The sequence below is a fragment of the Podarcis raffonei genome, chromosome 16, assembly GCF_027172205.1.
Source record: "Podarcis raffonei isolate rPodRaf1 chromosome 16, rPodRaf1.pri, whole genome shotgun sequence".
Lineage (NCBI taxonomy): Eukaryota > Metazoa > Chordata > Lepidosauria > Squamata > Lacertidae > Podarcis > Podarcis raffonei.
This window is the reverse complement of record NC_070617.1, coordinates 22809819-22834122: the sequence shown is the minus strand read 5'-3', so window position 1 is coordinate 22834122 and position 24304 is coordinate 22809819. Positions and strand designations below refer to the sequence as shown.

Sequence of the window (24304 nt, the reverse complement as noted above, 5' to 3'; positions counted from 1 at the left end):
ACATCTGGAGGGAACATCTGGAGGAACGAGCATCGCCTTAATACTGTTAAAATGGGGGGCACTGTCCCGGCAGAAAGCAAAGAGGGTGCAGGACGTGCATCAGTGGTTCTTAAAACAGCCACTGGGCAAGGAACCTACAAATGGGAACTTGGTGGAAGGTTGAAGTTTAAAAAACCTCTACGATGATCAGTCACTTAGGCCATAGTCCCACCATTCACAGTTAAAGCCCTGTGGTGCCCATTTAAACAGTCCTAGCTTTTCTCAAAGAATTATGGGAGCTGTAGTTTGTTAAGGGTCATTGGAGGAGACACCCCCCCCCCACACACACTTTCTCCTTCCAGAGCTACAATTCCTAGAGTGATAACCGTCAATCCCTCTCCCCAACGATCTCTGGGAAACGCAGCTCTGGGAGGGGAAGGAGAGGGTCTTCCTAACAACCCTTCAATGAACTACAGCTCCCATAATCCTTTGGAAGAAGCCAGGACTGTTTAAAGTGGTATCCTAGAGCTTTAAACTTGTGGAGTGAATGTGTGCTTTCTGCCAACCACCTCAACAAGGAATGGCCCCCAGTTATATCCCAATCTTAGCACTGTGGATCAAAAAAAAAAATCACAATAAGAAGTAAACTGTGCAATTCCAACAAATTAGCAACCACAACAAAAATGACAACAAAAAGTTCCAGGCTTGTCTTCCTATTGGAGAAGCTCAGGTAATGTGCAAAGAGAGAGAGAGAGAGAGAGAGAGAGAGAGAGAGAGAGAGATTCTCCAGAAGCACATCAGGAGCAGGAATCTTCCTCCTTGGCTCTAGATACAGCTAGGCCCAGGACCGAACGATAGGGCCGGAAGGCTAGAGAGGGGTTTGGAGAATAGTAAAGTCTGACGCAGGCAATCGGAACGGATTCACCGGGTTCTGGAGAGTGTCTAGATAAGGCACAGGTTGGGGCTCCCTTCCTGGGAGCAAAGGAACAACACAGCTCTCCTCCAGCTGGAGGGAGATGCACCAGTCGCTCCACGTTTCCAAGAAAACACTGTGAAAAAAGGACAGCTCGGCTCACACTCAGGGCAAGCGGCTTCCACCTTGCTCCAGGGAACACCAGGTATCAGGTGCAGCAGAAATCGGCGTGCATACTGAGCCAAGGGGCTATCTCCCACTCTCCTGCCGTGTCTGAAGCACTTGGGTGACGTTATCAATGCCATCCTCTGGAACCTGGAAGAGATGGGGAAGGGTAGCAAACCAGCCGGACCAAATAGCGTCTCCTCCCTGCAGTACAGCTCAAAGAGGATTTAGAATATTTTTTCATTTAACAAAATTTATACAGTGGACGCTCGGGTTGCGAACATGATCCGTGTGGGATGCAAGTTCACAACCCGCAGCGTTCGCAACCTGCAGCGGTGCGTCTGCGCATGCACGGGTTGCAATTCGGCACTTCTGCGCATGCACAAAGCGCAGTTTAGCACTTCTGCGCATGCGCAACTGCCGAAACCCGGAAATAACCCGTTCCGGTACTTCTGGGTTTCGGCAGGCCGCAACCCAAAAAAAGGCAACCTGAAACGTCTGTAACCCAAGGTATGACTGTATGCTGCTTTAGTTCAAAAGACAAACAAACATGGCCTCTAAATAAAACATTAAAATGATAATTTTTTTTAAAAAACCTAAAAATAGGTAGGCAGCTGCTCACAATTTGGAAGAAAGCCTGACCGACTTACCAGGGCATGGTCAAAGTTGAAGGTGCTAATGTAATACGCAGAGATGTCTGCATCGGCGAGAGGTTTGGCAATCTGAGCCACAATCCCACATTCGTCTGGGGAGGCAAGAAGGCAGGTGATAAACTTGTGCCCTTTTAGAAAGAGTAAGAAAAACCCTCCCTTTCTCTTAAGCACTGATTGGTCACATGCGCACCACACATCTAAGGCACTATGAAAGCACTTAAGCAGTCCTGGTTTCCCCTTCCCCCAAAGGATTCTGGGAGTTGCAGTTTCTTAAGAGTGCGGAGAGTTGTTAGGAGAGCCCTATTCCCCTCCCGTTTCGCAGAATTCCATTTCCCAGAATTCCCTGTGAGGACAGATTGACCGTTAAACCACTCTGGGAACTGTAACCCTGGGAGGGGAATAGGGCCTTCAAAACAACTCTCAGCACCTTCAACAAACTACAGCTCCCAGAATTGTTTGGATGTCTTCCCCATTGATTATAATATGGCAGCCAACACCTACCTTCCAGTGTTGGCTTAATGTTTTATTTTATTTATTTTTACACACACACACACACACACACACACACAATATCCCACTTTTCACCATGTTGGTCTCAAAGCAGCTTAGAGCAATAAAATATACAAACTATATATACATGGTAAGGTAGCTCTTAAAATAGCCCCACTAAGGCTGTACCAGCTGTGCAAAGAACACATTTTTCATAGAATCATAGAATCATAGAGTTGGAAGAGACCACAAGGGCCATTGAGTTCAACCCCCTGCCAAGCAGGAAACACCATCAGAGCACTCCTGACATATGGTTGTCAAGCCTCTGCTTAAAGACCTCCAAAGAAGGAGACTCCACCACACTCCTTGGCAGCAAATTCCACTGTCGAACAGCTCTTACTGTCAGGAAGTTCTTCCTAATGTTTAGGTGGAATCTTCTTTCTTGTAGTTTGGATCCATTGCTCCGTGTCCGCTTCTCTGGAGCAGCAGAAAACAACCTTTCTCCCTCCTCTATGTGACATCCTTTTATATATTTGAACATGGCTATCATATCACCCCTTAACCTCCTCTTCTCCAGGCTAAACATGCCCAGCTCCCTTAGCCGTTCCTCATAAGGCATCGTTTCCAGGCCTTTGACCATTCTGGTTGCCCTCCTCTGGACACGTTCCAGTTTGTCAGTGTCCTTCCTGAACTGTGGCGCCCAGAACTGGACACAGTACTCCAGGTGAGGTCTGACCAGAGCAGAATACAGGGGCACTATTACTTCCCTTGATCTAGATGCTATACTCTTATTGATGCAGCCCAGAATTGCATTGGCTTTCTTAGCTAGATAACTCACGCTTACCTGGTACAGGGGAGTGTAGCTTAAAAGTGAAGGAAGAGAAAAAGTCGGCTCTTGCAAGATCTCACTGCCTGCTCACCTGGAGGAAATTCTAACTCGGCACAGGCAATCAGCTGAGCACTTGGCAAGGCTGTACTTTATGGCTAGCATCTTGTACTATTAAAAACAACAGCCGTCCCTGCAGCTTATCAGTAACGCTGCCCACAAGGAAAAGCAGAGCTCAGAACAAATGGGGTGCACACACTCACCGAAGCCGAGGGGCTGGCCCCCAATCCTCACCATCCTCCAGAGCTCCCCTGAGGAGCTGGTCAGCAGGAGGTCACTGGGGAACCTGGGAGAAGGAGACAGGAGAATTTAGTCACGGCCACAAGGCACCTTTTCTAAAGCCCCACACCCAAGTGATGCTCTGTGCTTTCTACCCTCCGGCTCAGTTTTCCCTGCACACAGCAACACACCAGCACGATCGCATCCACACCACACATTTAAAACACACGGCTTATAATGATATTCCAACCAAAGAAGAATGGTTAAATAAATTATGCAAATACTTGGAATTAGCAAAGTTGACCGATCTGATAAGGCAAAAACCAAAAAATGTAATCCAGAAACAATGGAAATGCTTAAATGATTATCTATGTAGACAAGGATTAAATGTAAGGTATTGGTTGTGTTTAGAATAGATTCGTGAGAGAGTAAGAAAACTTATTGATTAGAACATTTGTGTGAGATTGTATGGGGAAAACGGAACAACAGATACTATCTGGCTTAAAATGTATATAGGAAGTGCAGTGTAAGTGATGGAAGTCAATCAAATTTTATTATTTTCATATTGAGATATCTGTAGAATAAACTTGGAAGAAATTCTTCCAACATTATTTCTTCTTTTTTCCTCTTTATTTTTTCTTCTTTTTTCTTTTTTGTTTCTTTTTTCATATATATATGTGCTTACGGTGATACCTCGGGTTAAGTACTTAATTCGTTCCGGAGGTCCATTCTTAACCTGAAACTGTTCTTAACCTGAAGCACCACTTTAGCTAATGGGGCCTCCTGCTGCTGCTGCACCGCCAGAGCACGATTTCTGTTCTCATCCTGAAGCCAAGTTCTTAACCTGAAGCACTATTTCTGGGTTAGCGGAGTCTGTAACCTGAAGCGTATGTAACCCGAGGTACCACTGCATTTGAAATATATATGTATGTATGTATTTGTAACATTTTGCTTACATTTTGTAACAATTATGTTAAATAATAAAATTATCCAAAATAAATAAATAAAGCACACGGCTTAACCAGATAATCCTGGGAACTGTGGTGCATTATCTGTCCTTTTATGGTGCTGCATGGATATGACCCTTTATCCCAAGACTGCCACGTGACAAACAGAAATCTCAGCCAAACCACCACATGAATTCCAGCAATTGCCTACGAACACAGCAGCCGGCAATTTCCTAAGGCAAACTACGAGATGCTGTCACAGGGCTTTCAAGCAAGAAAGGGGATTCGTGCCCTGACAGACACCCCCCCACCAGGAGATGCTTCGACTGGCACTGCACATTGCCCTCATTTGTGAAAGACAACGCTGGTGACCATTCTTGGAATATACTGTGTATGCCGTTCTGGTCCCCCTCACCTCAAAAAGGATATTGAAGCGTTTGTAAAAGGTTCAGAAAAGGGCAACACAGATGATCAAGAGAATGATGCAGAGCCTTTCTATGAGAAAAGGTTGCAAAGTTTGGGACTTTTTTAAGTTTAGGGAAAAGTCAAGTAAGAGGCAACATGATAGACCTTTTTATTAAAAGATGCATGGCAAAGCAAGAGCAGAACCCTGGAACTTGTAAGCCTTTTGACTGATATACCGGCATGCTGTGCTAAATTTCATTTTGTGGGAATGTTCAGGGTGGAAGGAGAGGATATATTGTTTATTAATATTAATATTTTTAATATCCTTCCTAACTTGCTCTAGCAAGTTCCTTCACTTAGCAGAATTTACATTCCCCTTTACACAGCAGAAAACTAGTTGCGAACTCGTGTGAGTTTCTTAAGACAGTACGCAATTCAATCTGGCTTGCCCAGAATGAAATGTGTTCTAATATTTTCCTGGTAAGATGCCTTGAATCCCTCCTAAAAGAATAAAGACACCACAGTCTTTAAAAGCAATAAAAAGAAAGTTTGCTCATGATCAGACAGAGCACAGTGGGAAGGCAGGCTTAAGCCTTAAAGTTACAAACTAATACTAACAGGTTTATCCCATAAGGGAGATGACCTGGGGGGCTGCTTGGCTGGCAGCCAGCAGTTCATTCCAGGAAGTTCGCAGGATGAAAGGAAGATGGAAAAGAGAAAGAGAGTGGCAGGATGCCTTGTCCGTTTACCAGGTCTGGAAAGGTCACGCCCACTCACTAGTCACATGCAAGGAAGGATGCTCTAGGCCAGGAGGGACAGGAAGTTTCGAATGGCTGGGACAAACATTCCCTTGAATGTCCACTCTAGGAAAACAAGGAATGTTGTATTTGACTGCTCCCAGTGGATTACATCCCACACATTTACACCATTCAATGAACGTCATTCAATGTTGCCAATTCTCCATCCTTTCTGCACATGACTGTTCTTGTTCCCCCATGGAAACCTCAAGGAAGAACTTGCAAGCTGGTTTACTGCTCCAAATTTCGTCACTTTCCTCTTGCAATTTTCTGATTTAGCGGGGTTGCAAACAGGGTCCCCCCCCAAAGCAATTAATACGAAAATGTGTACAAAATTTCCATAATGTTCTGCTACGTTTCCCGGAAGCGGCTTCCGAGTCATGCAAAAGCTCAAATGTAATGGGGAAATTAAGAGCCAGGGACATGGAATAAACCGCCGTGTGAATGCAGCCCTACTCTCAGAAAACATTTAATTTAATAAAAGTTTCCCTGCTACCTGCAGCAAAGCTGTCTACCTGACGGCACTTACTTCTTCTTGGTCTCGGTATCCATGACGATGGAGATGTACCCCTCAATCAGCGAAAAGGCAAAGAAAGTAATGGAGTCGAGGTCCTGGCTGGCTGAAGCAGCTTCCTTTGAGGGGCTGAAAAATGGGGTGAAGAAGAAACATATAAGTTGCCAAAATACAGGACTGAATAGGACAAGCTGACCAGCTTTTTAAAAAACAGAGGGGGGGGGGTAATCATAAATGTTTATTAGTTTTCAATTAAAGTCCAATAATAGCCTCATTATAACAATACCAATTTATATTACAATTATTAATACCGATCATTCAAATAACAAATTATATAATTTGGTTAAAGTGGGGCTGCCGCATGCTAGATTTGATGTTTTGATTATTTTCTTTATTTCTGCGTTGCAAAATCTTATTAGTTTCAGTTACATTCCGGTCATAATAATGATCCTTTATACAACAACTGCAATATTAATAACTTCTATTCGCGTTGACAATTAAATGGATTTATAAGGCAGCAAATGAGGAACTCAGACTATATCCTTGTTCTTCCTGTGTGCAGGAATTATTCTGTCTGTGGTGTTTCTTCCTGTCCTTGTAAGATATTATGGCTTTCTTTCCCCCAATTTTTGCTGTTTGCGTCATGCCTTGGGCAGAGCTGATATCCCATTGTTGTACCAGAAATTTCTCAATCGTTCTGTCCCATGCTTCGTCGTTTTGCACCAAGAACTTTAACAACAGCTGCAAAAGTCACTCTGTCTGTTGGTGACTATTGTCACCATTTTCCCTCTCAGCCTGGGAAGAAGAGAGGTCTGTCGAACTGCAGATGACTCAATAAAGAACCCTATCAGTTTCTTGACAGTTCACAGACTCCTTTCATCTTTCCTTCCAGCTGAAGATATGAGCAATTATACTTCCAATTAAATTCCAAGTTCTCTTAGCGTGATTCAGTTCACTCCGTAAATAATAAAGGATGGGGAAGAGTCAGCTCTAAGTTTCCACTGTAAACCTTTTGCAAAATAGAGCTTCCCTCCTTTTTTCTTTATACACACCGTTCCATTTGATGTTATATTCCATATTTATAATCCAATTTCTTCCATCCTCATTTGCATAAATATAATTTGAACTAACATTCATGAGGGGTGCTGAATCATAAATGTAGAGAAGAAAACTTTAAATAAAGAAACCGTAGGCTCCCCACCCAGCCATCTTTTGCACTGAATGAAGTCTTATCTCAAATTCAAACCTTAAAGTCCTTGCAGTTGGTTTGTTCCGCAGTTTGTGATCTCATCTCTTCTAGCACGTGCCTGTACTTTAGCCCAATTAAGCTCTAACAGGAAAACCTCTGCTTCTTAATGGCGGCGTTGATTTTCGGTAGGCGAAAGGCTTTTACACTTAGCGCCTTCCTGCCCCCCACATTCCATGCCAGACCGAGAGCCAGGTCCAAGACGAACTGCGAGTGAAGCCCACTCCCCCCGTCCTGGGGGAGAATTTGCAAGGATGATTACCTTCAATAATCCTTGTTTTTCCTTCACCAATGAACTCCTCGCTGTCGTGGAGCCTGCCTCCACTAAGGCAGAGCGGAACTGGAAGCCCCCCAAACAGTTAAGTTTTGATCTTTGCACAGAAAGCAGAACATGGCTGGTGTCTGCTACACCTCTGCTGCGCTCTTACCTGTGTGAGTAGAACAGGACATCAATGAGGATTGTGGCGATGGCGGGCAAGGAGTCTGGAGAGATGCTCAGGATACAGAACCTGTTTTGGGGGCTCTGCACAGGGTGGACAGTGGGGTTCACGTCTAAGGACAAGAGACAAAAGTGTTAAGACACCTGACACAGCAACAGCCAGAATTCCCAAGGGATTGGCTTGGACCAGGCAAGGGAATGCCATGGCAATTCCAGGAGATTTTCCAAGCAGAGGAGCAGGGCTGAATTGCATTTGCACAACACCTGCAGCAACAGCCCATTTGGCTAACAGCCATCTTTATTTTCTGCACCAGAATTTGGAGACATCCAACAAAGTTGAATTTTGTTGTTGTTATAATTTAATACCCACCATTTATCCACACCTCAAGGGTCAGAATTTCAAGCGCTGCTTAGATCCATATAGTTTTGTTACTGGATTCTTTTAACTGCCTGCTCAATTTTACCTTTATAGTTTTTTATGTCTTAAATCTGTGGTTCCCAATGTGGGGCACACGCCCCACAGGGGGGCAATTAGATTTTTAAGGGGGCCAATTCGAAAAGAAAAATAAATTGACTGGATATCACTAAACAAGAAGACTTGAGACTGAAGCGGACTAAATTGGTGCCTAATATAAAATCTGTCTGCAGCTGGCATGTTAATTATTAATTATCATCATCATCATCATTTTAACAATTTCTTAGTGATTTCTTCCTTGGTACTTCACCTGTCCTTTCGTTCTTTTATTTTTCTCTTTCGTGGGTGCCATGTTCTTTGGAAGTTTGTTTAGACCAAGTTAATGGCCCTTTAGGCTTCCTCCACGTGAATAGGAGTTCACTTTCGAATAATAAGAATTACCGTATTTTTCCGTGTATAAGACTAGGTTTGTTATTTTAAAATTCTGCAAAAAAGAAGGGGTGTCTTATACAAAGGGGCGTGTTATACATGGAAAAATATGGTATATGTCACCGGGGGTGGGGTGGACATCAGGATTTTAGAGATGCTTAGGTGGGGTTTGGCCAAAAAATAAAAAAGGTTGGGAACCACAGTTTTAAATGTTTCTTGGTTATGCTACTGAGAGAGCGGCAACTGGAAAAAAAAATTAAATCAGCCAACAGCTGCCATGTCTTTGTTTGCAAGGCTGCTGTTTGCAAGGTTAAAGCACAAACCTCCCTATTGTCTAAGCAAAACAAAAAGATACTTTCTTCTCCTCCGAGCATCAACACAATGGATGAACTTTGTCCCCATCGGACTGGCCTGACATATTTTTGATAAAGCTGGGTGGCGGTGGAGACAAGGAATCCAATTTCAAAGCCTCCAAAAGGAGGCCATAAGGTTACAGAGGCTGTTTCCACTGAACCCCTTCTCATTCAAAAAAAACTCACCTTGCTTTGGCTTGAGGAACCCGTTGGTTGTGTCGTCGCAGCTTGCGGGGACCGGCTCCCCGTTCACCTCCTTGTAAATATCAAATTCGCCTTCCAGGGTGTGGATCACGACAGGGAGGTCCTTCTCCCGCACCTGGAAGAGAGAGCCAAGGTCGTCGCCGGTGCAGAGCAGCAGCTTGTGCCTTTTGGGATGGGTAGAGCGGAAGGCAGGGAGGCCAACAGTAGGTGGCGCCAGTGGCAAGCAGAGCCAACCAATTTGAGCGTTTCTCCCCCATCCTCTTCTTCCTGGCTGAGTTCTACAAGGGGAACACAGAGGAGGAGGAGGAAACTGACAGGCAGGGTCTCCCCCCTTCATCAGTTGTAAGAAGGCAGGCTGAGGTTGGTGGGGCACTGCCCCATTAGCCCTAATTGACAAGCCTCCACTGGTGGTGGCCCAAGAGGCTGAAAGTCTGTAGTTCGAATTCTGGCTCTGGCCAAACTCATCTGATGCCCTTAGAAGAATCTCTTTTTGTTATACATAAGATCAGCAGTCTAGGACAAGAGTTAGGAACCTCAGGCCTAGGTGCTAAGTGTGGCCTTCTGTCTATTTGCCGTTTGGCCGCACCCCACATTGACTTTGCTTTCTGCCTCCTTGAGTGGTTCTGCCTGGCTGGAATGTGTCCTTAGACTCTGATCATGCCTCTTGCTTGTGAAAGTGGAGGATAGAGAAGGACGGTGGGAGTGTGTGCAGAAACTAGCCTACTGTACAAAGGTAAAATTTACATTCATTGCTCTGCCCACTTTCACCTCGGACACTGCCCAGAACAGAATGTGGCCCCCAAAAGGTTGCCCAGAACAGAATGCGGCCCTCAGCCTGAAACAAATTCTCCACCACTGTCCTATGACTAAAGAAAATGGTCTTTTTTTTCCTCGGCCACATTCACACCAAACTTTTAAAGCACTATGGCGCCACTTTAAACCATCATGGCTTCCCCCAATGAATTCTGGGAGCTGTAGTTTGTTAAGGGTGTGAGAGTCATTAGGAGACCCCAACAATCCTCCAAGTGCTATAATAATAATCAATCCCTCTTCTCAAGGAGCTCTGGGAATTGTAGCTATGTGAGGCCTCCTAACAAAACTCTCAGCACTTTCAACAAAACACAGCTCCCAGAATTCTCTGACAGAAACCATGATGGTTTAAAGCAGTATCACAGCACATTAAATGCATAGCTGTCAACCGTCCCTTATTTGGCGGGAAACTCCCTTATCCCAGCGCTGTGTCCCGCTGCTGTCCCTTATTGATGATGTCCCTTAAATTTCCTGGGTTTCAAAGGAAGCAGCTCCTCTCCCTCCCTCCCTGCAAGTCAGGGAGGAGGGAGGCTCCAACTGTGTTGCTTGGCTGCGTTGCTCACCCAATAAGGAGTCCCTTAAATTTCCCGGGTTTCATGCTCGCCCGGCTCGGGAGGAAAGCAGTGGCTCGGGGTCCTCCGCCGCGAGAGAGCATGCGCATGAGCTGCGTCTCCATCTCTCTTTCCCCCCTCTGGGGTGCATTGTGAGGAGACGGGCAGCAGCGGGCGGGCAGGCAGGCAGCCCCTCTTGCGAGACTTCCGCCGCACTGCCAGGGGAAGCTGGAGGCAGCGGCGGCTGAGGAGGCAGCCTGAGGGAGGAGGAAGAGGAGGGGATGGGAAGGGACGCAGAAGGGCGGCACCGCAACCGCCTCATGCCAGGCTCGTGGGCGGCGTGGGAGAGTCTCTCTCCGTCCCCCAACCATCTTGGGCAGGGAAGGGCCGATCGAACTCCTTGCACCAGGACGGCAGCCCCGGCATGCTGCTTTGCATGCCCTCCAACCGTGCAGCAACTTAATGTAGTGATTTCCCCCTTTGCATCCCTTTCATAACTCTATTTTTATAAATCATTTGTCCATCCATAGTTCAAATTTTTACTACAAGTTTTCTGTCAAGCCTACCAATGTATGTAACTCTTTACAATAGCTTTTCAACTAAATTATAAACTTTCCCCATTCTTTATTAAAGAAGTCCTCTTCCTGGTTTCTAATTCTGCCTGTAAGCTTTGCCATCTCGACGTCGTTCATCAGTTTTGTCTGCCACTCTTCTTTGGTGGGAGTTGTTGACCCTTAGGATCATCTAGTCCAACCCCCTACAAAACACAGTCAGTCGCAGCCAAAGCAGCATGGCTCCATCAGTGCCAGATTTCTGTATAAGCCAAGCCAAAATCCCTTATTTTGGCTGCTGATCCCTTATTCTCAAATCTGTAAGTTGACAGCTATGATTAAATGTATCGTGTGCACGCAGTCCCAATTGTATCTAGAGATGTTGGGGGTTGAAGTTCGGGCCTTTGGGAAAACAAAGGGCTCAACCAGTAAGACTCAGCCCTTCCTCAGGTGGCCTCTTCCCTTTACAATGGTCAACTGTCTCCCCTGGGGATGGGGGGGGAGTCACCCCAAAAGACTCACCAGGATGAAGTCTGTCTGATAGGTGGAGAGCATTAGCACCGAGACGTTGTGCTCTGCCAGTGGTGCGATGACCGACTTAGCGATCTTGGTGACCCCAATAGGCTGGAGGTTAGCGGAAGCGCTGCCGTTGGATGAGACATTGAGCACCAGCCAGGTGGAATCGACGACTTGCAGGAACTCAGACGGGGGCAGCTCTGGAAGACAAGGGTGGGAGGAGATCCAAGATTTGTTTTCATGCTCCCCCCTCCAAAAAAATTGACTACTACTGATGAAGTACAACTTATGCTCGTCAGATAAAATTACAAATATTACAGACAACTGCCTACGCAGGTCAAAACCTGAACTAAATCTCTTTATCTTCCTATATACATAAGAACATAAGGCTGTCGTCACAACAGGACAGCAGGCAGGCAAGCAAGAAAGTGAGCAGTGCTGGTGGCCCAAGTGAGCTGTTTAATGGAGGGGGGCAAGCACTTCACAGAGGTTTAGCAAGCAGGGGGTGGGGCTTTAAAAGGGGGTGGGGCTTTGGTCAAGCTGTGAAAAGACAGTGAAGGAAGTGGGTAAGGTTTAAGAAGGGGGGTTGCTCAGATGTGGGGGAAGGGGGGTTGGCAGGTTGGAAAGCAGAGCAAATGGGGCAGTAGCCCCTAGTAGCTACATAAAAGATTACGCAAACAACCATCTTCTTCATGGTATCTGAAGAAGTGTGCATGCACACGAAAGCTCATACCAATAACAAACTTAGTTGGTCTCTAAGGTGCTACTGGAAGGATTTTTATTTTATTTTGTCCAAACAACCAAGTTTATCCCCTTGTACAGACCTGCAAGATGACGTAGATCTGGGAAATTCTACTTGCAGCAATGCAGCCTACTGAATATTAAAGAGTGGTGACCCCAAAATGAGCATATTTTTGTATTGCACAGTGTGTAGCACTTAGGAATGTTTAAAAAATATTAAGCTGTTTAGAGGGACTTTTAATTAAATAAACAAAATGGTGCTACAGTTTTTACATGGAAGTTGTTGTTTTTTAAAAAAACTTGTCTCTTATTTTAAAACGATCCAGGGAACTTCACAGAATTCTGAGTTCCAATGAGGTTTTGGAATCAGGAGCAGCAGTTTACTGCAAGACTCAAAGCCCCTTGCCTCCCCATTTCCCTGCCAATGGGCTCTGATGCCTTTGGCAAGCCCGTTCCCACCTAAGACAAACTGTCCCTCTAACCAGAGATTTTAGCGCGCTCTCTCTCTTTCTCTCCCCAAAATGAAGCAGAGCCAAAAAGGGGCTTGGAACAGTCCCCAGTCGAGGAGGGAAGCAAGTACATGGTGTTCTCGGCCAACAAGGATTCTTGTTGATTCAGCTACTCCAGAGGTTAATTCAGAAGATATGAACCGCCTTTGCTCGACCAGACCAAATGACACAAGGAGGAAGAACAGGAGAAGCTGCTGGATTAGACCACTGGCCCATCAAGTCCAGCATCCTCTTCTCACAATGGCAAACCCGCAAGCAGGAACCAGGCACAAGAGCACTCCCCCGCCCCCACCTTCCAGCAAGCTGCCTTCAGAAGCAAACATTAAGAGGTTTAACACAGAAGACTCCTGCGGAATCTCTATCGGAAGAGCAGCCCACAATTTAGAACCCTGCACTGTTCAAGGTTCTAAGTCAGAACTTTAACCCAAGGTTCTAACACTTACAAATATCAAAGAGATGGCTTCCTTCTGCCCCACGGAGAGCCTCAAGGTCCATAAAAAGCAACCCCCTTGTGGTCCCGGGCCCTAAGGAAGTTAAATTCGCTTCAACCAGAGCCAGGGCCTTTTCAACTCTGGCTCCGGCCTGGTGGAACGCTCTGCCTCATGAGACCAGGGCCCTGCAGGATCTGATTTCTTTCCGCAGGACCTGTAAGACAGAGTTGTTCCACCTGGCCTTTGGCTTGGAGTCAATTTGATTCCCTCCCCCTCTTTCTTTTTCCTTTCTCCTCCTGCGATGAGGCTGCATTTTAATATTTTAATGTTTCAATATTTTAGTGTTGTATTTTAATTTTGTTTTTAAGTTGTAATCATTCAACTTGTTTTTATTATTGCTTGTAAGCCGCTCTGAGCCCGGCCTTGGCTGGGGAGGGCGGGGTATAAATAAAATATTATTATTATTATTATTATTATTATTATTATTATTATTATTATTATTATTATTACAGACCTTCTCAGGTGTTAAAATCTGAGGTGTGTGTTTTCACCCTATTCTTGTGGCTGTAACCTGTTTTAAGTGTTCTTAATTTTAAGTTTCAAATTGCTGTAACTCACCATGGGGCCTGCTGGTGAAGAGTGGGTAATAAATTTAGTAATAGTAATAATAATGATAATGATAATGATATTGATAATCATGATAATGATGATACAGTGGTGCCCCGCAAGACGAACGCCTCGCAAGACGGAAAACCTGCTAGACGAAAGGGTTTTCCGTTTTGGAGGCGCTTCGCAAAACGAATTTCCCTATGGGCTTCCTTCGCAAGACGAAGCCCATAGGGAAATCTCCGGGACAGCGGGGAAGCGCAGCGCGTCTTCCCCACTGTCCTCGGACCTCCTCCGAAGGCTGGCGGTGGGGCGGAGAGACCTTCTCCTGCCGCCAGCCTTCGGAAGGCTGCTCTGAAGGCTTGCGGTGGGGCGGAGAGACCTTCTCCTGCCGCCAGCCTTCGGAAGGCTGCTCCGAAGGCTGGCGGTGGGGCGGAGAGACCTTCTCCCCGCGCCAGCCTTCGGATGGCTGTCCTGAAGACTTGCGGTGGGAGGAGGGTTTTCCTTCCCACCGCCAACATTCAGAATGCTGTTCTGAATGTTGGTGGTGGGGAGGAAAAACCCTCCTCCCACCGCAAGCCCCGGGAACAGAGGAGAAGCGCTGCACGCCTTCCCCTCTGTTCCCGTACCTGTCCTGAAGGCTTGCGGTGGGGAGAAAAGCCCTTCTCCGCACCGCCAGCCTGGCAAGCGGTCTCCATAGGAACGCATTAATTGATTTTCAATGCATTCCTATGGGAAACCGTGCTTCGCAAGACGAAAAACTTGCGGAACGAATTAATTTCGTCTTGCGAGGCACCACTGTATAGAAGATACCTGCTGAATCTTTATTGGAAGAGCATTCCAGTTTAGAACCCTGCACTACGCAATGCTCTAAATGAGAACCTTACTTAACCCAAGGGTCTAACTCAGAATCTTAAGATTCTAACTTGCCCTCCGTTGCAGATATTCAGACGCAACACAAGATAGGGGTGGGACCATGAGGAACTCAACAGAAGGGTGCCAAAGGTGTTCCTGCTCCCCCTCTCGTGCCATGGGAAATGCACAAAGGGCATCTGGCTTGGGTGTCAAGGCACAACCACATATCTACATTTATATACGGAGGGAGGGGGCGATGCAGGTGGGAAGCAAAGCTGTTGTGTCATTTGCTGCGCAACGGAAGGCAAAGGGTTACTTTCATATGGGCCTTTTGGGGGCTTCTGTTCCAAGGAAACAGGATGGAGTCGTTCAGAAGAACAATGGCCAACCAGGCTGTTGAAATCCTGGGAACGGAGAGCAAGGACTTCTCAAAAAAAAATCAACCAAGAAAGCACCAGAGCGTTTTATCCAGAGAATAAAACTGCATCTCTAGACTTCTGGGGGGGGGGGGGGAGCACTGGCAAATCAGCTGCTCTCAACTTCCAAGGGGGCGGGAGGTCAGAATGGCCCTTTTAAGAGAATCTGGTGTGAATGAAAGCAAACATCTTGGGAGGCAAGTTATCAAAGGTTATGTAAATCCCCGTCACTGCCTGGAGAGAAGGCTAAACACTGGAGATTCCAGAAAAGGAACCCCCTCCCCTCCCCGGGACCTTTCCAGGTTGCCTATACATCATACAGTAATGCAGCACCCATACTTTGGAACTCCCTGCCACTGGACATCTTCACTGCACTCTTTCTGCTTAAAATATTTTTGTTTATGCATTTCTATCATGACATGGACGGCACACAGAATGTTGGGTGCTTTGATCTATTTTTGCTGATTAAAAAAATTGTTTAAAATATCTTCTTCTTTTTACTGGTAATTTTATTGTTTCCTTCTTTCTGCAAGTTCTTCCGAGGTCTGCTTGTTTGTTTTACAATCAAGCGGTATATGAAGAAGAAGAAGAAGAAGAAGAAGAAGAAGAAGAAGAAGAAGAAGAAGAAGAGGAGGAGTTTGGATTTGATATCCCGCCTTTCACTCCCTTTAAGGAGTCTCAAAGTGGCTAACATTCTCCTTTTCCTTCCTCCCCCACAACAAACACTCTGTGAGGTGAGTGAGGCTGAGAGACTTCAAAGAAGTGTGACTAGCCCAAGGTCACCCAGCAGCTGCATGTGGAGGAGCGGGGAAGCGAACCCGGTTCACCAGATTACGAGACTACTGCTCTTAACCACTACACCACACTGGCTCTACACCACACTGAGATAAATAAAATGGGGGGGAAACCCCAAACCTCCCTTGGCTGAGTAAAAACCAAGACTTCACCTGCCTGGCCCCTTCCAGCTTCTCTCACACAAGCAGCCAGGCAGCCACATTTATGCATCACTCCAATGGATGTGTGTGTGTGTTGCTTTTCCATGGGAACAACACCAAAAGAAATCACAGCTTGGGAAGGCCACGCCTTCCATCCGCTCTGAAAAATGTCCTGCCAAAGCCACTCTGGAGTGGATCCAGGAAGCAGTTATACAAAAGCTGCTGTTGTCAGCAGTGACCGGGGCGGCTTCCTATCTCCCTTCCTGTGGCCCTGCTCCCTCTTCCCCATGGGGTAAATAAAACAGACGCACAATACCAACATCTGCTCTCCATCTGTTCCCTCCTATACTTGGAAAAAGCAGAGAACAGCAGGGAGATTTTCTCTTTCCTCTCTCTGTCTCTCTTTCTTGATAATGCTCAAAATTAAGTCCAGGGCGGGGTCACCCGGCAAAATTGATCAACTGCACATAGGGAGCTGCTTGCCTTACAATATCAGTGTGTTAAGTCCCTCCATGCCAGTATCACCTGCTCTAACCAGCAGCATCTCATACTAAGGAAGGATATTTTTCTTTTTAAAAGAAAAAAAAAAAAGACTGGAAATTGAACCAGAGGCTGTCTGCATGCAAAGGATGTTGCCAGCCAACCTTCATAAAAAAAATACATCCTTTTTTCAGGGCTTCCTGGACCAGATGAACTTTTGCTCCAATCCAGCTAAGGCTCAGTGGCAGGGCCTAAATCCTTTTCCCACGTTGCTTTTTGTCCAGGCGTTCCCTGACCCATAAGGTTGGGTTCCGATTCATGCGTCGGAAGCCTCAGAAATTCCGTTTTATTTTTCTCTTTATATTACTAGTGTTTTTATAGGACTGGTTTTACAACGCATTTTTGTTTTAAGGATATATTGTCTGGCTTTCTTAGACCATATGCAAAGAGATTTTTTTTAATAAAAAAAAAATTAAGTGGCGTATGAATGCTCTTAAGTGTAAACTCCAACCAAGGTGCCAGTTAAGACCCAAAAGGCGTAATAACCTTGTGATGGGCCATTTCAGCATCGGAGAAAGGGCTTTTTTTTGGTAAGCAACAAAAATTAAACCAAGAAAATTGCATTAAGTCAGGGATGGGGAATCATTCACTCCTCTCTATCTGACCTTTTGGGACACTCCCCAGGCCCCGCCTCCTCTCCCCAGGCCCCACCTCCTCTCCCCAGGCCCCGCCTCCTCTCCCGCCTTGCTTTACACCCTCCATGATTGCCTAGCAATAATCTTTTCTTAAACCCGCACCTCCAGCCACATGTAGGAGAAAGGGGTGTGGGAAGAGTGTAGACACTAGCCTACCCTACAAAGGCATCACTTACATCCATTGCTCCCACCCATTTTTTCCTCTGGCCCTGCCCACCACTGACATGTGGCCCCCGGAATATCACCCAGAAAGGAATGTGGCCCTGAGGCTGAAAAAGGAACAACTTAAACCCCAAGTATTCCTTTATCGGCAGGTATAAGCTCTTCCTTCACTATAACGTCCCCCTTGAGGTTTTCACGCAGCTCCATGCAAGTAATCCCGTGCGGTGCACCCTAAATTAAACTGAATTAACAGCTGTCAGAAACGGCAACAATGCCACGCTGGGAGTCAACACACAGAAAGGACGGACATTGGTACCTTTAAAGCCTTCTTCATCCAGCATGATCGTATAGTCTTCAGGAGTCTCTGTCAAGCTGAAGAATTTGCACCTGGGAAGACAAAAGAAGAAGAAAAATCAGCATTGCATTTTTTTAATTTTTAGCCAACTGCATGAATGTTTGCTAGCCTTTGAAAAAGCACCCAGAAATTTCAAGTAGCCCAAGGTGTGGCGGGCAGGAGTTTTGAAGGGATATATATATATATATATATATATATATATATATATATATATATGCGCTACATATATATATTACTCCACATGCATCTGCTTCCAAATCATTTCCAAGCCTAGCACAAGTGCCAGCTGCTACAGGCAACTAATGGCTGGCTAATGGGAGGCAAAGTCAACTCAGGAACCTGCCTATTACATTCAGACCACTGGCCCATCTAGCTCTGTACTGTCCACAGTCCGCACTGATTGGCAACGTCTCTCCAGGTACTTGGGTAGGCAAACTAAGGCCCGGGGGCCGGATCCGGCCCAATCGTCTTCTCAATCCGCCCCGTGGACGGTCCGGGAATCAGCGTGTTTTTACATGAGTAGAATGTGTGCTTTTATTTAAAATGCACCTCTGGGTTATTTGTGGGGCGTAGGAATTTGTTCTTCTTTTTTCAAAATATAGTCCAGCCCTCCACAAGGTCTGAGGGACAGTGGACTGGCCCCCTGCTGAAAAAGTTTGCTTATCCCTGGATTTCAGGCATATTATTATTATTATTATTATTATTATTATTATTATTATTACTATTATTACCCCATCCATCTGGGGAAACTGGGCAGCTTCCAACAAATTACTAAAATACAATAATTCATCCAATATTAAAAGCTTCCCTAAACAGGGCTGCCTTCAGATGTCTTCTAAAATTAGATATTTGTTTATTTCCTTGACATTTGACGGGAGGGCATTCCACAGGGCAGGCGCCACTACCGAGGAGGCCCTCTGCCCGGTTCCCTGTAGCTTTGCTTCTCGCAAGGAGGGAACCGCCAGAAGGCCCTCAGAGCTGGACCTCAGTGTCCGGGCTGAACGATGGGGGTGGAGACGCTCCTTCAGGTCACCCCCCCAGCCCTACCTGGAGATGCCAGGGATTGAAGCTGGGACGTTTTACAAGCAAAACAGATGCTTTGCCACTGAGCTACAGCCGTGCTTGTTCTAGTTTTGTTCCCAATCTCCCTTGCAAAATTTCAGCAGACGCTTGTGCAATTCTCACGACAAAAAGCTTGAGAGGAGAAAAACGTGACCCCCATCTATTTCTCCTTCCCTGGAAGTTTTTGATCAGAGGTTGGATGGTCATCTGTCATGGATGCTTTAGCTGAGACTCCTGCATTGCAGGGGGTTGGATTAGATCAGGCCTCCTCAAACTCGGCCCTCCAGATATTTTGAGACTACAGTTCCCATCATCCCTGACCACTGGTCCTGCTGGCTAGAGATCATGGGAGTTGTAGGCCAAAAACATCTGGAGGGCCAAGTTTGAGGAGGCGTATAGATGATCCTTGGGACGCAGGTGGCGCTGTGGGTTAAACCACAGAGCCTAGGACTTGCCGATCTTGGTATGAGCTTTCGTGTGCATGCACACTTCTTCAAGATAGAACTGTAACTGTTCAGTTCTGCTTCTACCAAGAGGGATGTACAAATAAAGACAGCAGAGAGACTCCAAAGGATTGGAAATGTACAGATATCACTCTGGGAAGACACAGGAGTCCTTGGCAAAATACTTCCTATCTGAAATCTTGGAGAGCTGCTGCCAGTCAGTGCTGGGGATACTGAGCTAGATGGACAAAAGGTCTGACTCAGTATAGTGAAGGGATGTTAGCTCAGCAGCGAAGCATCAATCGCCAGCAACTCCAGGTCTGGCTAGGGGAGACAGACCCTTGTTTAGAAACCCTAGAGGGTTGCTACAAGTTATGTGCCATTTCAACAAAACACAGTTTAAAAACAAACAAACCACCGTTTACACTCATGCAACCTCAGAGATGTAACAGAAACACCTGACAGCCGAGAACTTACAATTGTAACATACTAAGAAATTAAGGTAAAATATTATGAATGGGGAATAAATGTTGATTGCTGTAGAACTACGGTAAATCCATTGGTACTTTGCGGAAGAGAAAACCACTCGCAACTCTGCATGGAAGAAATTCAAATTATTTCACTACAGAAACCTCCTAATTCCATGTTGAAAATAAACCATGCAATTGGGTGAGTTTTAAATGCACGGGGATCCTATGCAAGGCAGAACTCAATCCTGAGGATTTTAACAGAATTTGGGGCAGTACCGGGATTTTAAAAGGCAACAACAGCAGCCCTTGATTGTCGAGAGACCAAAAATTTAACAATGGTGGTGTCTGAAGAAATTTAATTTCTTGGCCAACTTCACACACCCCAACTGCAGCGTTGGGGACTCTAAATCTTGATGTGATCTATTTGGACTGGGCTGGGCTACGGGACTAAGAAACCAGAACATGAGCAATGAAATTATTTGCTTCAGATCAGTGGTTCCCAAACTTTTTCAAGCCACCATAAACTCATTCCCAGTGCCCCTGAGGGATAGCTCCATCCATAGAGCAGGAGGCTCTTAATCTCAAGGTCATGGGTTCAAGCCCCAGGCTGGGCAAAAGATTCCTGCACTGGATTAGATGATGCCTTTCAACTTGATGATTCAGCACCCTATAAAATGCATTATTCAGAATAGAGGTTTGCATGACCCACTAAAGAAGATAAACAGCACAATAACATCCAAAACAGTAGCAGTTAATCGTGCCTTCATTCAAAATCCGATTTAAACTAAATTTAATTAATTCAACACAACTGATAAAACTTGATCCAGCGATACCAGCTTCCCAGAGTCTGACAATCATTTAGCAAGTCTTAGATAAGAGGCTTAGATTACCATCTTTAGTTAACTACTTCACTGCTCAGCAAACTCTTAAGATAGATGGGCTTGACGAAGGGATACCAGTTCCCCAACATCTGGGATAGGTCACTCAGCAGAGCATGAGACTCTTTTAATCTCTGGGTCACGGATTCGAGTCCCGCACTGGGCAAAATATTCCTGCATTGCAGGGGGGGTTGGGCTTACTGACCCTTGCGATCCCTTTCAACCCTACAATTCTGTGATTCTAAGTCACTTAGCAGGAGCCTTAAAACACCGCCTTCCGGTGACTCCCTATAGGGGGCAGTACCTCCTATTTCGGAAACAGCTGCTTTAACTGAAAGACTCAGCACAAACACAGGGACTTTCTCTCCAATTCCAGAATCCCAAAGCAAAGGGGGGGGGATTCTTGCAAGTGTGGAACTCCAGAAATATTTCCCTGTGCTGACCAACTTCTGGAGTTCCACACTTGCAAGAATCCCCCCTCCCAATGTGTTTGGATTCTGGAATTGGGGAGAAAACCCCTGTGTGTATTTTTATATATTGGAAAGAGAGGGGCTGCCAGCCAACTGTGAGATCCAGTTGGAAGGGCTGATCTAATAACACCCTGTAATTGTTTGCTTATTCTCTGCAAGGCGGGAGAAGGGTGTTAGTTAGGTTGTTTTTGCCAGCCTTTGCAAGCCAACTGTAGGAGGAAAAAATAGGGGGGTGTCCATTTTCAATCCTGAGAAAGGGGAGGATTTTCCTTTAATTAAAAAAACACATTTTTTTCCACATTTGACTCCAAGCACCAAGTGCAGAAGAACATATTTAAAACCTTGGCCTGCAATTTGGAGGCATTGAAAGGCTTGCTTTGAAAAACAGGAGAAAGAAGCAGAGTCCCATGGGCTCAAACGCCAGCAAGAATAGTCCGCTGTTACTACAGGAATATTACCACTTGCTTTGAACCCTTAGTTTGGGAGAAGAGGCACACAGAGACCAGATGTGCCTGTTTGAGGTAGGGTTGGGTCTTCAGCTGCTCGTCCTCTGGGTTTTAAACAGGGTAGCACATTCTGCGTTACAAGATGCTGAGCAAAGATACCTGCTGCCCAAACAAGCCTCACTCCATTTAACCCAGATAAAGAAACAGAAGTGTTTTCAGTAATTCCCTGAGCCGAGTTTGCAGCAAAGCACCCTGCCTATCCTATAAGATCCCATGCAAAGCAAGAGTTTGGAGGCAATCCTTGCTATGTCCAAGTGGGGTCAGGATTGCATCTGCCACCACACACCCCTTCTTGGCTCAACAGCACGACCCCTTGGTACAAGCACAGAGGACCCAGTCCCCTCCCCAAATGATGTTACTCAGAGTGCTCCACACACTCCCTACAGCTCTCAAGTAAGTGGGCCCAATCCTGCAGTGACAAAAGAGGCTTTCGCACTATGCAATCAAAACAATGCACTCTTGTGTTTGTGCATTCCCACAACCTCCTAGTAGACTGATATACACGCACGGAGGAACCCAATCCCTTGAGGGAGAGGAAGAATATAGTCCAGTTCTCTCTCTCTCTCTCTCTCTCTCTCTCTCTCTCTCTCTCTCTCTCTCACACACACACACACACACACACACACCTCCTTTGCTCACCAACACAACCGCTTGGACCACATGTCCACGTGCCCCCCTACACCCCAATCCACACGTTCAATATACCACCTTGGTCCACCCCCACAACTTCGCCGTATGCACGCAATACTTTGCGGCACGTGAGCGCACCTAACAGGGACCAATTCTGCCCCTTCCCCAAAGGGCTTCACCCTGCGAATGGTCCACAACACTCAACACGCTTCCTTGGCCCAGCTTCCCACAACCTCCGTCTACACGTGCGCGGGCTTATAAAATGGGGCTTGGCAACCTTTGCTCAATGAAGCCTTCTCCTCTCTAGACTCTCGCATCCCCTTTCCGTGCTCCTTCCTTCAACCCCTTGGTGTACACGCGAGTGTGCGTACGCACGACACGCATACACGCCGCTAGGAACCCGACCCCGAGCCACCCCGTCCCTGTGGAGCACCTGCTTCGCTGGGGCAGCAGCAGCATCTTGAGCAGCGGGTGCGTGTAGAGCCAGAGGCCGCTGCGAGCCAGGCTCAGCACCCGCACGCGGGGCTCCAGGATCCGCAGGTCCATCGCGGCGGCGGCCCGAAGCGCGTGTCTCGGCAGCGGCAGCGGCGCACCAAGCAAGGCCGGATCGCAACCCCGGCGCTCGGCTATAGGCGAAGCCGGGGCCGCGGCGCCGCCTCCTCGGCCAGGCCTGGCCCGGCCCACGGGGTGGAGGCTCGCCGGCCCCGGGATCCACCCACCGCCGCCTCCTTTCCGCCCCTTGGCTGCCGGCCGTCATGGGCGCCTCTGGGAGAAGGAGAGATGTCGGGGCTCAGGCAGCCCATCTGAAAACGCAGGCAGCTGCCTTATGTCGAGTCGGACCCTGACCCACTAATAAATAATGATAATAATTTTGCCCCAGCGGGGATCCTTTAGTACGGAGAGCAATGGCTTTCCAGGGTTTTCAGCAGGGCCAGATTTAGGTTTGATGAGGCCCTAAGGTAATGGGGGCCCTTTATATGTCCAGCTGTCCTTTGTCAACAACAAATTGCCACTGTTTATTGTGTTGAATGTATGCTATATGGTAATTTATGGACCTAATACGTATCTAAAGCCATTTGCACATAACAAATAGGAGCCTACACAACACAAAACACTCTTGCTGTATGTAGGTTTTGTTTTGTTTGTTTTTTATCTTATATTTTGGGAATGTACATCCAGTATTTTTTTCCTTTAATTTTTTTGGGGGCCCCCAAGAAAGTGTGGCCCTAAGCTTTAGCTTACACGTAAATCCAGCACTGGTTTTCAGAGACATACCCAGCCTGTGCGCAAAGCAGATGCCCCCACCACTAAGCTATGGTCCTTTCCTTAAAAGTAAGATTCTAGTCCTCATGGTCCTGTAAAAAAGAGAGCTGGTTTTCAATAGGAACCTATCGAGCTGAACCATTCGTCCACCTAGCTCAGTACTGTCTGCACTGACCGGCAGCAATGGTGCTCCAGGGATTCAGGTGAGGGACAGCCTTCCTGGAGATGCTGGGGATTGAACCTGGGACCTTCTGCACACAAGACAGGTACTCTGGCACTAAGCTACGGACCATCCATTAGGTAAAGGTAAAGGGACCCCTGACCATTAGGTCCAGTCGTGAACGACTCTGGGGTTGCGGCACTCATCTCACTTTATTGGCTGAGGGAGCCGGCGTACAGCTTCCGGGTCATGTGGCCAGCATGACTAAGCCGCTTCTGGCAAACCAGAGCAGCGCACGGAAATGCCGTTTACCTTCCTGCCGGAGTGATACCTATTTATCTACTTGCACTTTGACGTGCTTTCGAACTGCTAGGTTGGCAGGAGCAGGGCCCGAGCAACAGGAGCTCACCCCGTCGCAGGGATTTGAACCGCCGACCTTCTGATCGGCAAGTCCTAGGCTCTGTGGTTTAACCCGCAACGCCACCCACGTCCCAGACCATCCATTATAGCAGAGTAAAAGGTGAGGCAAAAGATTCCTGCAGTACAGGGAGTTGGACTAGATGGACCCTTGTAGTCCCTTGCAACTACAGTTCAATGATTGAATGAAGCTGGGAATCACCAATTTAAACCATGAGACCCTCTGTAACCACAGAACACACATCCTTTCACTCTGGATATGGTTTACAGTATTATTCCTCAGTACGTCTTAGGTCTATATTCCATATTTCCTTGGCAATTGCAATACTTTATTACGCT

At 46.6% G+C, this 24304-nt stretch overlaps 1 protein-coding gene across 1 annotated transcript; it reads right to left on the bottom strand.

The window, feature by feature from the left end:
* Positions 1 to 744: 744 nt before the first annotated feature.
* Positions 745 to 22791, bottom strand: CASTOR1 (cytosolic arginine sensor for mTORC1 subunit 1). Its single transcript, XM_053369372.1, has 9 exons — positions 22559 to 22791; positions 17628 to 17698; positions 11488 to 11681; positions 9036 to 9168; positions 7642 to 7765; positions 5983 to 6096; positions 3289 to 3371; positions 1708 to 1802; positions 745 to 1207 (listed from the first exon to the last, which is right to left on the bottom strand). The coding sequence occupies exons 1-9, from the start codon at positions 22669 to 22671 to the stop codon at positions 1142 to 1144; spliced, it is 993 nt and encodes a 330-aa protein (XP_053225347.1). The 5' UTR covers positions 22672 to 22791; the 3' UTR covers positions 745 to 1141.
* Positions 22792 to 24304: the final 1513 nt, after the last annotated feature.

What these genes read in the sequence shown, in the direction of transcription:
- CASTOR1 (XM_053369372.1), bottom strand. Translation starts at nt 22,671, where the DNA reads ATGGACCTGCGGATCCTGGAGCCCCGCGTGCGGGTGCTGAGCCTGGCT. An exon ending in GTCCTGTTCTACTCACACAG is followed by an intron (nt 6,097 to 7,641) that starts GTAAGAGCGCAG and finishes CCCATTTTTCAG; the next exon opens with CCCCTCAAAGGAAGCTGCTT. An exon ending in GGGCCAGCCCCTCGGCTTCG is followed by an intron (nt 1,803 to 3,288) that starts GTGAGTGTGTGC and finishes TTGCCTCCCCAG; the next exon opens with ACGAATGTGGGATTGTGGCT.